The sequence below is a fragment of the Neophocaena asiaeorientalis genome, unplaced genomic scaffold (genome assembly GCF_003031525.2).
Source record: "Neophocaena asiaeorientalis asiaeorientalis breed wild unplaced genomic scaffold, Neophocaena_asiaeorientalis_V1.1 scaffold114, whole genome shotgun sequence".
Classification (NCBI taxonomy): domain Eukaryota; kingdom Metazoa; phylum Chordata; class Mammalia; order Artiodactyla; family Phocoenidae; genus Neophocaena; species Neophocaena asiaeorientalis.
Window position 1 is genome coordinate 9,058,128 of NW_020173116.1, and position 16,529 is coordinate 9,074,656.

Consider the following 16,529-nt stretch of genomic DNA (forward strand, 5'->3'; position numbering starts at 1 on the left):
CCAGTCCTTTTAAGGAACTTTAGAGTGGGAATCAAGATGGCCACCAGGGAAACATCACGAGGTACGCTTGTCTCCAGGATATATGTCTTAGTCTGGCTGGGCTGCTGTTAACAGAATGGTTGGCTTATAAACACCAGAAATTTGTTTCTCACAGTTCTGGAGGACAGGAAGTCCAAGATCCAGGTGCCAGCAGACCCAGTGTCTGGTGAAAGCCCTCTTCCTGGTCTTTAGATGGCCACCTTCTCACTGTATCCTCACACGGCAGAAGGGGCAAGGGAGCTCTCTGGGGTCTCTTTTATGAGGGCACTAATCCCATTCATGAAGGCTCCATCCTCATGACCTATTCACCTCCCCAACGCCCCACCTCCTAACACTGTTGCACTGGGCATTAGGGTTTAACATATGAATTTTGGAGAGACACAAAAATTCAGTCTATAGCCATGCAGGAGCCCTCAAGGTCAAGTTTAGAGCGCCCTTGTCTGTGTTACATCTCTGAGGACACTGATTCACCTCCACACTAATGCTTTTTAAAAACGGGGATTCACTTGAGGGTAGTGTTTAAAAGCATGGGGTCTGGGGCCACTTACCAGGTGCTCTGCTATGAGGTCTTGGGCAGGTGACCTTAATCTCAATGAAATGCCTCCATTTCCTCATCTGCAAGGTAAAGATTGGTACTTATCTCCAAAGGACTGTGGAAAGGATTACAATTAATAGGTACGAAGCACTCAGAGCAGTGCCCGGGACACAGGAAGAACTCAGTAATTGCTTACTGTCTTTCTTCTTAGGAAAAACCTGACAACCTGAAAAAAGCTGACAATTCCTTGCAGGCTTTTACCATCTCCATTTCCAGTCTAGACTTCCCACATTATCTCCAAATTTTGGCCTCTGTCTCAGCTCTTCTTATTATGGAAGAAGGTCACAACCTCCATGCAGGGCACAGGGAGAGGTGGCAGCTGCAGGACCACCCCCACCCCCTGCAGGGAATTCTCCCAGTGTCCTAAAATTCTATACCCTCCTAACTTACCTGGTGCCAGAGAGAATGAAACCCAGTCCTGCAACACACAGAGAATATCAACCTCTATTTCAACAAAACGGAACCAAATACTTTTGATCTTACAGTGAAATCCACTGCCTCAAAACTGTGCATCTGAAATGTCCTGTTAATAGGAGAAATGATGGTGTTGAGTAATAATAGACAACATGTATTTTTTCCTAGTTAAAACTATGCACATCTAAGCTTTTGGAGCAAGGCTGGATGGAGGGAGTTCTCGTTTAGAGCACATTCACCAGGGAATTTGGCGTTGATGTTCTCTAAGTGAATGCAGTTAATAGATCAATTTGGTTGGGGTAAAAACAACTATCCCAGGACTTTTTCAATACAGGTAGACCTGACCATGTCGTATAGTTCTAACAGCTAGAAAATACAATAAAAGGAGCAGAACTTAGGGTATATAAAATCAAATTATATATGACGTCTTACTGATTCTGATGGCCAAATGTCCCCAGCTATACACATTCCCATGGAGATTAGCTTGTTCAAAGGAACAAATCGGAAAGGTTTTTAAAAATAGAGGTATTATATAATTGAGACATAATTCTGAGATCCCAAATATATGCTCTTACTCTCCTGGCTTCTCCACATTCTCCACTCATGGATCATCCTGGTTAATGCACTGATAACCTAGTTTTCAACAGAAACATACAGGTTAGATTAATGAGATGTTAAAGAATGGCAACTTTAAAGGAAATTTTCTATTTTTAATATGTTGTACCAAATAGTTGTAAAGAGCAAAAAGCCTACAGTAGCTTCTGATTTTCAAAAACAAAGACCAAAATTTTACTGGGGAAAAAAAAGATCTCATACAACCCAAACCCCCAAATCAACCCAACTGAGATTTGACATGAGATCTATATTAAATGAAATTCCACACATTGCATTTAACTCAGTTGCTGGAGGACGTTCTCTCAACGTGAGTAGAAACAGCACGGAAATAACACGTGTCACGGAAGCAGGTTTGAAACCTTTTATTGAACAGGCAATGCATTGTGCAATAGTGAGGGACACAGATGCCAAGTGGAAAAGTTTAAAAATTAATTTTGGAAAGAGTCTGTGAATTGATGAACCCTGCTGTGTTCCTTCCACTCCTTCTTGGAGTAGCTGCCTTCAGGAAAACGGACCGTGTTATAGCTGCTCTTGGAAACGGCATCCCTGTTTTACCATGAATGTCATGCCTAACAGTAAACATGAAAGGAGAAGATGGGCTCCACAGGCAGGACAATGGCCAGAGACACAGCTGATCTCAGATGGAGGCGCAGACACACGTTCTCTCGGAAGGCCCTCCGAGTTCTGCATCCACGCTTCGTTTGCAATTCCTTCCCTGCCCGAGCCTTCTTTACCCTGGGGATTCTGAAAGACTCACATTCATACCTGTGGGCACAGAACCTCGTTCCTGGCCCTTTTCAATGGTTTTCTTGTCTTCGGGCACCTCTGGCCCAGGCCCTTGGCGATGTGTCCGTCCAACTTGTCTGCCTGGTTTCTTCCTCTTCCCCGAGCTCGCTCTCCCGTAACCTGATGATAAAATCACTCAAGTTTCACAGTTTGTTTGCCTTGATTTAGTGGCAGTTTTAAAGAAAGTGACCCATCAAGATAGTGGACATTCTTTACCAGCACACTGTTAACCTATTTTATAATTTGGGGCATGTCGCTCCAAGCTTGCGACTTCTTTCTGGCAAGTTCCATCCAGGATGGCTGGTCTGTGCTGGCATAGCTGGCCCTCTTCAGCTGATGCAATTCTTTCTCCATCATCACTGCCGACTGGGCTGCTGGAGAGAAGACAAAACAAACGGAAACGTGAGAAATGAGTTTGGATTTGCACTTAAGCCTCCTGCACGCCTTTAAACTACAGGTCCAAGGTCTTCACCGTGGTCTCAAACATAAAGCCCGTACGCTTGTAAAGAAGATTTCAGCGTGGAATAACTAACTTATGTGCTAAAAAGACTTCAGAGCAGGCTCAACCAGTTCCAGTGATGCAATGAGGTGAGAGAAACTTTCACAATAAAGCTGCCAGAACTGTGTGAATATTCTTAACACTGCTGAACTGTGCGCCTGAGAAAGGGTTAAGATGGCGAATTCTGTTACGTGTATTTTACCACAACGCAAACTACATCTAAAAATACTGATACATGCCGCAACAGAGATGAACCTAGAAACGCTATGCTCAGTGAAAGAAGGCAGATCCAAAAGAACGCGTATTTTATGATGCCATTTATAAGACATGTCCCAAAAGAGGCAAATACAGAGACAGAAAATAGAGAGCTGGGGGGTGGGAATGGTGAATGACTGTAAATGGGCATGAGGTAGCTTTTTAGGGTGAGGGAAATGTTCTAAAACTGGACTGTGATGGTTGGACAACTCAGTAAATAGATAACTCACTGAACTGTGTGCTTAAAATGGGTGAGTTTTTTGCCATGTAAATGATTATGTCAATAAAAGCTGTTTTAAAAAAATCAACGTGGCAAGTAATTCAGAAAAACAAAACAGAACAAAACATGGCAGGACCGGGCTTCCCTGGTGGCGCAGTGGTTGAGAGTCCGCCTGCTGATACAGGGGACACGGGTTCGTGCCCCGGTCCGGGAAGATCCCACATGCCGTGGAGCGGCTGGGCCTGTGAGCCATGGCCGCTGAGCCTGTGCGTCCGGAGCCTGTGCTCCGCAACAGGAGAGGCCACAACAGTGAGAGGCCCGCGTACTGCAAAAAACAAACAAACGAACAAACAAAAAAACCATGGCAGGACCAAACCCGGAAATGCATTTCAAAGTGTTCAGTACTATTTTCGGGTTTCATACCCAAGTTCTGATGGGACAAGGAGATCCCTCTTTGCAGCCCCTCCTGGAGGTGGAGCTTTGTCCCCTGCCTCTGGTCCACAGTGGGCTTGGCAGGGGCCATCAGGAAAGACTTGCTGCGGACGAAGTCGGCTTGCTTCACGGACTCCTGTGAGGACGTAAGAAAGACACACGCTGTCCTGTCACCTGAGATTCAGATGGGGACAAACCTAACCAAAGGCAATGAGCCACGGGGTTTTTCTGCCAACGTGAATCATGCTACTGGCACTTTCTCAGAGGAGCTCTGCTTTGGGTACTGGCTGCCATCTGGCCTCCAGGATGCTGGAGTCCACTCGTGCAGGCCTCCTGGGCACACACAGGCATCCTGGCTTCTGCCCTGTCCCCAGCCCTGGCCTCAACCCCAGACATCAGGCAGCAGGGTTCCATTGGAAAGGCAAAATTAACTGTGTTTGGAAATAGCTTTTGAGACTTTTATGACACTTGGTATGATCATGGATGCCGGGGTCACTGGTGAATATTTGTTTATGAATTCCCTAAGCCTGCAGGAGGGTTTCCAAGCTTGGGTACGATTGTGGTTTTGGTTAAAATGGAGAGAAGCAGGTTCTACTACAGGCTCAGGCTCACTTCCCCACATGGCTGAAATGTGCTTTGGGATTTACCATGGCAACTGGGGGAACACAAAAGCTGTGAGTCTCAGCCTGCTTCTAAGCACAGTCGTTTGGGTTTGGTAACGCTGTTTTCAGTCCGGAGTGTAAAACGGAGCCCCAGGTTCCAGCCCTGCAGTCCTAGGTGAGGAATAAGGACCCCAGCGGGTGGCCAGTGTAGCAGCAAAAGCAGAACTCGGTCATTATTGCAAAATGAGTCGAGATGGAGCTGTTGACATGGTCGCCTAGCGTCCAACTGAGAAGTTATTTTAACCCCGGTCCATCTCTCCAGATGCTGAGCTGCGTTGCCAAGGAGGCCGGGAGCACAGGGCTGTCTCCACTGCCTGAGTGATCCATGGCTTCTCTGACGCCTTAGCCGCCCAGCACATGCATAGGGCAGACAGCAGCAGTCATCACAGGCGACGGTCCCTGTAATGACCGTGCAGGACATGAGGCCATCATGGGGTCCCGGGTCCCAGCCCCGCCAGGGGCTCTCCCCTGCATCCACAGGGACAGGGAATGTTTGCTCTAAGCACCTGGGTTCTCTCGGGCACCTTGGCTGGCCTTCCTGTGTCAGACTTCAAGGTTCCGGCCCCAGGCTTGTCTTCCTGGCTGGATGGCTGCTCCGGGGCCCCTCGCCGCTTCTGTCGCCCCACGGTGACCCAGGGCGGCGTGGGCTGGCCGTCGGTCCCAGGCCCTGCTGCCTTCTCTGTGGGTAAAGACACAGGTTATGCTAAACAATCCTAGTCACCTTCAGCCCCGCTGTGGCTTCTCCCACCCAGAGAGCACGGCACAGGGGCTCTGGGAGACAGTGGCAGGGAAGGAGGTCTGGGAACCTCTCTGGTAACACTAGTACTTTGTTTTCAGGGACTTTGTTTTCTCAGTTAAAGACAAATCAAAGAGATTATGCTCCTCCAGTCTGAGCCACAAAGAATCAAATGCAACTGCTCCTATACACACATTTTAAAGTCACCTTCCTCCTATGGGATACCTTAGGGAATGAGATAAGAGTCAGTACATAATAAGGTCAGGTTTCTTTAATATAGGCCTGTCACGCTAGACCAGTACATACTACCCAATACCCAATTGACTTGGGATGTTCTTCTTCTCTTTTCCTTTAGAAATTATAAGCACAACCTTCCCTTGTGGAGACTGACACCAAAAGTAAGCCGTGGCTGTTTTCCTTGATGTTCGGGAGAGAAGAGAAATAATGCCTTTAAATCCAAAACATTTCGCTCAATTTCCTTCCATGTTCTCAGTGCTTATTTTGGGCAGTAAAACTGTGGGTCATTCCCCCCCTTCCCTTGCTTTTTGACTCTTCTGTATTTTCATATTTTCTATGATGAGAATTTATAGTCTTCATCAACAGAAAAAAGAAGCCAGTTTGCTTTTCTCAAGGAAACGGAATGATTAACTAAGTGGCTTCTCACAGGTCTCTGGAAAGCACCCTGAATCCAAGGGTTCCCCATGAGCTGTCCTCTCTGAATATTTGCCAGCCAGCCCGCAAAGCAAGTGGACGGTTACCTCCATCCCCACCCGGCTCCTTCCTGCTTCCCGTGTCCACAGGGCAGCCCCGCCAGCAGGTACAGGCCACACCCGGGTCACAGCCACACGCAAGGGCGGCCAGGGCGAGTCAGCACCCTCATTCTTTGTGGCCTGACAGATGCCACCCCTTGTTCTGGCTTGTTCAGAATTTTACTCTATTTGGTTTGGCTTCCGCCTCCAGTTCAACGTGGAAGTCCTCTTCTGCCAGTCCCCTGGTCACCAACGAGGGGCGAGGGACAGAGCCACCGCCCTGCGAGATTTGGCCTCCCGGCAGGTGGAGAGAAACCTTGGGCTTCACATGCACTGACCTGTCCTTGACCCCTGCAAACCCTGCTCCGTCTCCTCAACTTACCCCCTTGTCCCCTCCAGCCTCTCAGGCTCTCTCCGGCCTCTGACCACTTCCCTGTTGCTTTGCAAAACACTTGGGTCTCCCACAGCTCAAAACAACAACAACAACACATCTCCAGGAGCCTCGCCACCCCCTGGAGCCCCATTCTCGACCCTCCTCTGCCCTCAACTCCGATGGCTCCTGCCCGTGTCTCTTCAGCTCATCCTGGATCCTGACACAACGTGAGCGCTACGCTCTCCATCCGCCCAACCACTGGACCACAGATCAGAGGACTCTCCCATCCTCCGGCTACTTTACCCCTGAAGCTCGGATGTGGCCATATAACCCATCCTGGAGGCCTGTCCACCTTGGGCATCCCCTCTGCCGGTCCCTGCTGGACTCTTGCTCCTAAACCTGGAATTTCTCCTTGTTCCCAACCCTCAGCCTTTTTTCTCTTCTTCCCCAAATGTTCTCTGTTCCACTCCTGACCTTCAACACTCAGATCTGCTCAGATTGCTTCCCAATGTGTAATCCAGCCCTACGTCTACTCTTAGCCAGAGCCCAGCATTTCTACTCCCCGCCCGCCTTCCTTTCTTCCTCCCTCCCGTTCATTCATTCACTCACTGCTTGCTATGGGCAGGATTGTGTTAAATGCTAAGGTGAAAGAATATAAAAAACCTGTTTCTTCAAAGAGCTCCAAGTCCAGTGGAGGAGACGAAGCAAAATCAAGTCACTCAGTGCAAACTGGAAAACGCTACACTTCACAACGTGCCGTGTAGACACAGGGCAACACCGGTGGGTAGGACCTGAGGATGCTGTCTGTGGTTGGGACCTGGAGAAGGAACCTTCTAGGCTGGGCAGAGGGGTAAGGAAAGGCCTCCCACGTGGAGCGGGCAGAAGACAGAACTGTCAGCACGCCGGCCCAGAGGGGCTGCTACGCAGGCTAGGCCAACTGAGGGGGCCTTCCTGGACTTTTTCTTGTCTATAACGGGGAGCCACAGGGCTTTAAACCCTGGGTGTACTCTGGAGGCTGTGTGAGGAGTAAGTCTGAGCAGGCGGACAGTGGGCTGGAGGCGGGGGGCGAGGAGGGAGGCTGTGGCCACGGTCCAGGACAGGCTGTGAATCGGATCGGGGCCCTGTGGTCCTTGCCCCCCATGTCCTCTGCCTGCCTTTTGTCTGTGGAAAACCTTTAGCCAAAGAACAAGTTTACTCCGAGAAGTGAGAAAATGCAGAAACAAAGGAAAACAGTCAAAGGGAACCAAATAATAAGATTTGAGTCAGTAAGCAAAGCCAAGGACCTACAGCTCCTCCTCAAGGGCTACAGATAATATTCTGAGCCGCCTCCTGTGAGCTGTCTTATAGATACTGAAACCCTCACCAGGTGGAAGAAGTTCCATGACACAAGCTGCCACAATTCCAAGAACTGGCCTCAAAGACGTGGAAACAAACCGACCCCAAAACTAAAGATTAACTGTACCTAAAACAATCAAGAGGACGCTGGTCAGACCACTGATGACCAATTTCTCAATGACCGTCAGAGCTGCCTGTGCTGTTTCTGCGTGTAGCCCCTGCGCTCTGTCTATAACAGCTCTTGCCCCCTGACTGTCAGTGGGGCGGAGTCGGCCTTTGGACAGGTGCCCCCTACCCCAGTTGCTGGCATCCAAAATAAAGCAAACTTTCCCTTCCACCAACCTGGCCTCTTTAATGGCTTTTGAGAGGAGAGCAGCCGGACCCCGCTTTCGGTTGCAGTTGGACACTGGCACCAGGATCACCCCCTCATGTCCACCAAGTCGGCACCCGGATGCCATCTCCTCTATGAAGCCTGTTCTGGTCACTGAGCTGGACATGCTCTCCCTCCTAATCCTCTGGAACTCTACTGAGACATTTGCCCCGACACATCTGCCAGATGACCGTCCACCCCACTGACATATGCTTTCCTTATTATTATTTTTTTAATTTGTTTATTTTATTTATTTATTTTTGGCTGCATTGGGTCTTTGTTGCTGCACGTGGGCTTTCTCTAGTTGTGGCGAGCGGGGGCTGCTCTTCGTTGTGGTGCACGGGCTCTAGGCGTGCAGGCTTCAGTAGTTGTGGCTTGCAGGCTCAGTAGTTGTGGCTCACGGGCTTAGGTGCTCCGCGGCACGTGGGATCTTCCCGAACCAGGGCTCGAACCCGTGTTCCCTGCATTGGCAGGCAGATTCTTAACCACTGCACCACCAGGGAAGCCCTGACATATGCTTCTGGTCATTAGAACTTATTTACTAAACAAACACACGCCAGAGACTACATACCAAGTGCTGTTCTAATATCAGCTTATCTACAATGTAATTTTACGTTTTCTTTCTTGTCCAGAGAACCCAGTGATTGCCCAGCACACAGAAGGCAGGCTGGGTGGCTGCGTATTTTACAGAAAGTCTGCATTTCCCATCCCTCATTCCAGAGGGTCCTCACAATCTGTCTTTCTGGATTTTTCTTAAAGGGGCCCTTTCACTTCCTCTTAGATCTTTCCTTCATGCTCAGTGGCTGGTCGTGCCCTCTGCTCTCCTTTGGCCCCAGATGTCTGGTCACACGGTCCTCCCAGCAATACCGAGCACATGCTGGGCTTTGCTGCACCACAGGGAGACTGGAGAGAGGGCTTCAACTAGGGCTTGAAACTCACTACTTCAGTCAACAAGATATCCTAATGCTTCAGTCAAGACTAAGTGTACTGGAGACAACATTTCCATCCTGGGCTTTAACTCAGAGGCAAATGGCGGCTGGCTGTACGAGGCCAAGGCGGCCCCGGCATCTCAGCGCTCCAGCTGGCTGCCCGGCCCCCAAGGGCTCAGTGTCGGGCTCCTGGCACTGCTGTCACTCTGACCGTGACGGTACTGACACGGCTCTGATGAAGTCCTACGCCATGCAGTTGGATGACCCATATGAGCCAAAAAGAGTCTTTTACAACGCACTGGAGAAAGTTGCATGGAACAGGGCATAGGCAGCGTTCCTACAGATAGTGGGGAGAGGAGGCTGGGGACCCCGAGGATGGGACTGTAACAGGGATCTACACCCCCTGTGACAGCCAGGACACAGCTGGGACTCGTCAAGAACACCGTCTCCTCGTGGAAACAACCTACGTGCCCATCGACAGATGAATGGATGAAGAAGATGTGGTGTATATACACAACAGAATATTACTCAGCCATAAAAAAGAATGAAATAATGCCATTTGCAATGACATGGATGGACCTAGAGGTTATCATACTAAGTGAAGTAAGTCAGAAAGAGAAAGACAAATAACATATGATATTACTTATATGTGGAATCTAAAATATGACACAAATGAACTTATCAACAAAACAGAAACAGACTCACAGACATAGAGAACAGACTTGTGGTTGCCAAGGGGTGGTGGAGGGATGGAGTGGGAGATTGGGGCTAACAGATGCAAACTATTATATATAGAATGGATAAACAACAAAGTCCTACTGTACAGCAAAGGGGACTACATTCAAAATCCTGTGATAAACCATAATGGAAAAGAATATTAAAAAGAATGTATATAAATGTATAACTGAATCACTCTGTTGTACAGCAGAAATTAACACAACGTTGTAAATCAACTCTACTTGAAAAAATAACTTAAAAAAAAAAAAAGAACACCGTCTTCTGAGTGAGAGGCAATGAGCTGTACGATGTAAACCACCACCGTTTCTTGCCCTCTGGCTAAGAAAATAAAGAAGATACTCTGCCCTAAGCTAACATACAGTAGGACGGCAGGCTTCTTACACCTCGTAAACATTTGGTAGATGCTGCCGCTTCTGGAGCAGCAATTTTAAAGAATCTTCTCCCTTTCAGAAAATATCTTTCTTGTTCATAAAAATACACATGCACAATGTACAAATTCAGAAAGCAGAAGTAGAAAGAAGGAGAAAAAAGTTCTTCATAAATCAACACAGCCCAAGAGAGCTGTGTTAACACCCTGGCACACAGCTTCGAATCTCTTTTGTTACGTTGTCATCTTAAAAATGCATCTCCACGGCTCATTCCCAGCTCTTTACAATATCCTCTGTGGATGGAGAGGCCCGAGTTCGCTAAGATTTCTGCTCTGAAGTGCAAGCATCGCCAGCATTCGTGACGACGAGCTGAGGCCAGAGCCGTCCTGTTTCTGTTTCCCCTCCAGCCCCTCTGCCATCACCCTGGTTTACACAGAGGTGACCGTGTGCCCGGAGAGACACTAAGGGGACCGCTGGGGGTGGGAAGGGGACGCTGGGCACACATGGGCCTCACCCACACTGCGGGCTCCCTGTATGAAAGTTGAAGGTTTTTTTAAAAGTATTTATGGATCTACTGTCAGTCTCACCTGACACGGACAGCTCCTGATCTATACAAGCTGGCAAAGCCTGCTGTCGCTCTGTATCGGTTCTGGCTGTGAGCCAGGCCGTGCGATGCTACCAGAGAACTTGGGCTTTTAACGCTCACGTGAGCATTTGTAAAGCCGTGCCGAGCATTTTAAGAATGAGAAAGGGTTTCTGGCAGAGAAAGCCCCCATTTTTAATAATTGCGACGCGGCTGTGTCCTAGCTCCACCTCCGAAGGAAACTTACCATTCCTTCCTCTGTTCATCCAACAAACACAGTCAGCCCTCGTCCAGGAATTCTGTATTTGACAATTCGCCTACTCGCGAAAACGTATTTATAACCCCCAAAATCAATAGTCCTGACCCTTCATGGTCATTTGCAGACGTGCACAGAGCGGTGAAAACTTTGAGTCCTGGGATGAACACGTTCCCAGCGGATGTGGAACAAGGGGATGCTTCTTTCATGTTTCTGCTCTCGGGCTGTAAACAAGGGTCCTTTCACAGTGTACTTAGGGTCCCATTTTTTGCACTTTTGTGTTTTTTTCTTGGTGATTTTACTGTCTAAAATAGCCCCCATATCTACTGAAGTGCTGTCTGCTGCCCCTAAGCACAAGAAGGCAGCGATGTGTGTTATGGAGAGGACACGTGTGTCACACGAGCTTCGTTCAGGTGTGAGTTATACTGTTGTTGGCTGGGAGCTGGATGCTCATGAATCAACAATACATATTAAATAAGCTGTCTTTAAACAGAAACACACACAAAACAAGGTTACGTGTCAATCACCTGAGAAAAATGTGACTGCGCGCTCACAGGAACCTAACCCTTTACTCCCCCTGGAGCGACGGTTCACGACTCGCTAATTCAGTGTTGGCGGTGACTTTATAGAACACAGCTACCGTGAAAAACGAGAATCAACTGTACTGGGTGAGCACAGGCCCCGTGGGAGATGCTGAGTCTACAGAGAGGAAGGATGTCTCTAACCCAGTGCACCCCTCCAGCGCAGGCACGCAGGCTCTCCTACCAGAGCGACCGGGGATAGAGGGGTCCTTCCACTGCTGACACGTGGCCACCGTCCGGGAGTGAGGTCTAGAGCCCGCTGGACGGGGCACCGAGGGGCCTCCAGGCACTGGTCTCATTCTGTTTCTTGGTCTGGAGTGTGTTCCGTGTCTGAAAATTCGTTGAGCAGCAGGTGCCCGTCTCTGCACGTATGTCATTCTCCGATCAAAAGTAAAAAACCAGAGCAAAAACACAAAAGCCACTCTAAGAGAATCACGGCTCACGCGGTGCTTGGACAGTGACCTGGAGAAGGATCCAGCTCCCCTCCCATCCGCTTCACTTCCCTGCGGGCCTCCACGCACCTGGAGTTCCGGGACCACCTGCTTTTTCGACTGCTGCCCTGCACCCCCCTACTGTTGCTTTTCCATTCTCCAATGGCTTACCCTGAATCCCTCTTCCTGCTTCCATTTCCTCTCCTAAATAAGACCACAGATCAGCAAGGGCAGAGAACCTGCCTCTCTAAACTCAGTGGCCAAATGCAGCTCTCAGGGAGGAGAGCCACTGCATCTGAGAGTCTCTTTCTCGGCCACCAGGGCAAACCGGTCCTTACCCCTTTCCCTCCTTCTAAGTCACGAGGCACTGCTGGGATCGCGTCACCCCAGCTCCCCTGAAACCTACCTTCCCTTGACCTCCTCATTGACCTGATTTGCATGTGCGGGGCCGGGCATCTGATCACGGGCAGACATGTGTACTGGGGGTGGGGCCCAAGGGTCAGACACTTGGCCAAGCTCTTTGCTTGAGTTCAGGGGCTAAGCCTGGGCCTCAGCATGTGAAGGCTGGCAGACCTTGTCCCAGGGTCCAGGCTGAACCCCACACCTCACGGTGGCGACCAGGAAGGCAGCTGCAGGCTCCAAGGGTGCAGGGCTGTGATGGAGGAGCTTAGATTGAAAGTCCATTTGCTCACGCACCACTGTGTGTGCAGTTAAGACCGTCTCCAAGCAGAAGGCAACGACCAAAGTCCTTCTCTGAGTACAGAGACAGCTGGTCTCCACCACCTGCCAGGTGATATAACTGGGACCTTATAAGCATATGGGGAGGGAAAGGTACCGTAATTCGAAAATAACTTTGAGCTCAGCAAAGGAGGAAGAGCAGTGAAACTATTAGATTACACGGCATCCTCCTACAATTCAGAATGTAAACAGTCACCCCACCTTGGATTCCTGGTGGCTCTCCAGGAACGGCTGGGATTCTGTCTCGAGCGGCCACCGAGTGGCCAATCAGTGGAGGGATGGCTCTTGTCCACGGAGCTTGGATCTGCCCTCCTCTATTACACCTCCCCCTCCCAACCCCAGACAGGTGGGGACCTTTCCCCGATTCATCACTCAAGAAACGTTAACAGCTAAGGGTTACTAGGTCTCGGTTTTCAGAGCAGTATCACATTCATAATGACCCTCACAACTCGCCTTGTAACGTAGAATACTTTCAATCCCCATTTCTGAGATGGAAACACAGAGTCTCACTGTGTAGAGGCTTGCTCAGGGTGACATGGCCAGTGTGTCACCAAGGGGGCACTGGACACAGGACTCTGGATCCCTAACCTTCATTCACTACATCGCACACCGTATCATATTAAGGGGAATGACCCCACGACTTTCCCACATGTCATTCCTTCCCATCATTGCTTATCATGGAGTGACAAGCAACTGTTACTCACCCTGGCACTACTGAGGCTTGGGGCTGGATAATTCTCTGCTGGGGGCCGCTGGGGGCCTGTCCTGTGCATCGTAGGACGTTTAGCCTCCTCCCACTAGATGCTGGTGGTATCTCCCTTCCTCGCACTGTAGCTGTGACATTCAGCCACGTCTCCAGATACTGCCACGTGTCCTCCGGAGCACACAGCCACCCCCCGTTGATAACCCCCCAACAGAGCATTATAGTGAAGACACTGGCCGCAAAGATGGTCTATACAGCCCCAAACGCCGCTTCCCCCCAACCCCCCGGGTCACATGCCAGGTGCCTCTGGGCAAGCCTTTTGACCTAAGTTTCACCACGGTCACTTCAGAACACGGCGTCACCTCTGGGCTGAGTCAGGGTTGTCTCCTGCCTCCTCGAATGCAGGGCATCTGAGCTGGGGGTGGGGGGCGGGTCCTTCCCCAGGGGCTGGGGGTCTGGGAAGGAGGGGGGGGGGGGATAGGCAGAGCTCTCCTGTGACCGGCGCCTGCCACTGTCCAGGTGGGCTGTGTCCTGGGTGTTTCTGGCAGAGTCCCAAACTGAGAGATTCCCACCCACCACCCACCCTCCCTGGCTAGCTCAGCTCCCCTCCTGTCCCCAGAGTCCCTGCGCCCTGTCCCTGTCCCGTGGGAGGCCCTCTCGGGATGAGGGAGGCTCCCCCGGTGCCACCCTGTTGCGCTGAGGACTCACAGAACGGCAGCTGTGACCCCTGCAAACGCCCTCTCTTCCTCTCCCCTCTTAGGACCCCTGTGTACACTCAGGGCGGCGGTGGTGGTCCGTGGCTCCCACACGTTCTCTCTGGGGTCTCACATCTACACAGCGGTGCCTTGCAGCAGAACCGGGACAGGAGAGTCCATGCCCGCTCGCTGGTCTCCGCTGCCCAGAGGAGGTTTCGGTACCTCCTTAGGGAAGTATGACTTGTACCATGTGAGACTGTATCACAGCTGGCAGTGAAAATGCTCTTGCTGCCCCGTGAGTTACTACTAGCCCCATTTTACAAAGGAGGAAGTTAAGACACAGAGGTTGAGAAACTCATTGGCTCCGAATCCCACAGCCCCTGAGGGGTGCACCTCAGAGTCAAGCCTCCAAACCCAGGCTCTTCAATCTCCCCACCCAGCACCTGCCTGGCTTGCTTCCCAGCCTTGTCCCAGCACCTGGTCTCTCTCACACACACACACACACACACACACACACACACACACACACACACACACACACACACACACACACACACCCGGCTGAGCCACCCACTGCAGGCCAGGAGCCCCGCCCCTCCCCCAGGCACAGACACTGCAGAGGATCAAAGCCCCTGATGTACTCAGGGACCAGGTGGCAGGGGTGGGGCTGGAGATATCAGAGGGAGGGAAGGAGTGGGAGATGGACTTGGGAAGGCAGAAATGTTGATTTTGGCCAGAATCTAAGAAGCCTTAAATGCCTCACGCAGGACTCTGAATTTTATTCTAAATATAATGGGAAGGCATCCGGACGTTTTAAAGAGGAAAGCTCCGCGGTTAGACCCATGACTTGGGAAGAGAGGGTGAGGAGAGAGTTGCGGGAGGAGGTGCTGCAGGTGTCAGGCTAAAGGTTGCTGAGGGCTGGCCTGGGTGCAGGTGGATAAAGACATGCCACGTTAGGATGACCAGGACTTGCTGACCAAGGTGTAAAACATGACTGACATTCTTCATCCATCAGATTGAAAAAAAAAAAGAAATTAAAAACAGACTGATAACGCCTAGTGCTGATGAGGGGGCGGAGAAATAGTCTCTTCTCTGCTCTTAGAAGCGTAAACTGGTACAGCCTTTACGGAGGGTCATTTGAAGTTGTGTATTAAATTAAAACTTCACAAGCTCTGTGAGCCAGAAAACCCACTTTTAAGAATCTAGCCTAGATATGGAATTCCTTGGCCGTCCAGTGGTTGGGACTCCACACTTTCACTGCCAAGAGCCGGGGTACAATCCCTGGTCGGGGAACTAAGATCCCATAAGCCGCAGAGCGCAGTCAAAAAAGAAAAAAAAAGAAGACGACAAAAAAGAATCTGGCCTGGAGAAACAACTGTGTGAATACACACAGCTAAAACGAACAAGGAGGGTGACTGCACCACTGTTAGCCAAAGGAAAAAACCTCAAAACAATTGGAACTCCCTTCAGTAGGGGAATGGCTAGATAAAATATGGCACATGTACTCTGTAGCCCTTAAAAAGAATGAGGACAAGTGGCTCATTCTGACCAGAAAAGATGCCCAGTCTTTATTGTGGACTGAAAATTTCTAATTGCAAGCCAACATGCGTTTTTGTGATTTTTAAAAAAGGACTGCTGTGCCTATATATCAACATTGATGTAGCTATGACTGCAATGGCCATGGGAAAAGAGCTGGGATGAATCTGTTAGTGTGGTTCCTTGTGTGTGTGTGTGTGTGTGTGTGTGTGTGTGAGATTAGAGAGGTTCAGAGGTGGGTGAAAAGGAGGCTACTACCTATTTTTTGTGCCATTTAAAAGATTATTTTAAAATTTACATATAGTGAAATGCATCTTTTCTGTCGTACTATGAGTCGTCCTATGAGTTCTATGAGTTTGAACACACGCTTAGATTCTTCCAACAACCATCACAAATGGGTTGCAGAACAATGTCAACACCCCACAAAATTCCCTGGTACTACCCCTTTGTAGTCAGACCCCACCTCTACTCCCAAACCCTGACACCTGCTGATCTGCTCTGTCTCTGTATTGTTGCCTCTTTCAGACATCATATAAATGGAATAATACACTTGATAATCTTTTGAGACTGGCTACTTTCACTTAGCATATGCATTTAAGATCCATCCGTTATCGTGTGTGTCAACAGTTCATTCCTTTTTACTGCTGACTCATATTCCATTGTGTGGGTTGTTTATCCACTGGCCAGTTGAGGGTTATTTGGGTCGTGTCTAGTTTTTGGTGATTATGAATAACGCTGCTATAAACATTTGTGTTCTTGGTTAACCTAAGTTTCCCTTTATCTAGGATAAACACCTAGAAGTGGGATTGGTGGGCTATAAGGTAAGTGTACTTTTAATTTTGTAAGAAGCTGCCAATTTCCAAAGTGACTGTACCAGGGACTCCCCTGGTG

At 49.6% G+C, this 16,529-nt stretch overlaps 1 protein-coding gene across 1 annotated transcript in view; it reads right to left on the reverse strand.

Moving 5' to 3' along the window:
* Positions 1–2,010: 2,010 nt before the first annotated feature.
* CRACDL (CRACD like) overlaps positions 2,011–16,529 on the reverse strand; it is a 98,509-nt gene continuing 83,990 nt past the window's right edge. Inside the window, 3 exon segments of the mRNA XM_024743935.1 lie at positions 2,011–2,823; positions 3,847–3,991; positions 5,024–5,196. Coding sequence (XP_024599703.1) covers positions 2,681–2,823; positions 3,847–3,991; positions 5,024–5,196 — 461 coding nt within the window. The 3' untranslated portion in view covers positions 2,011–2,680.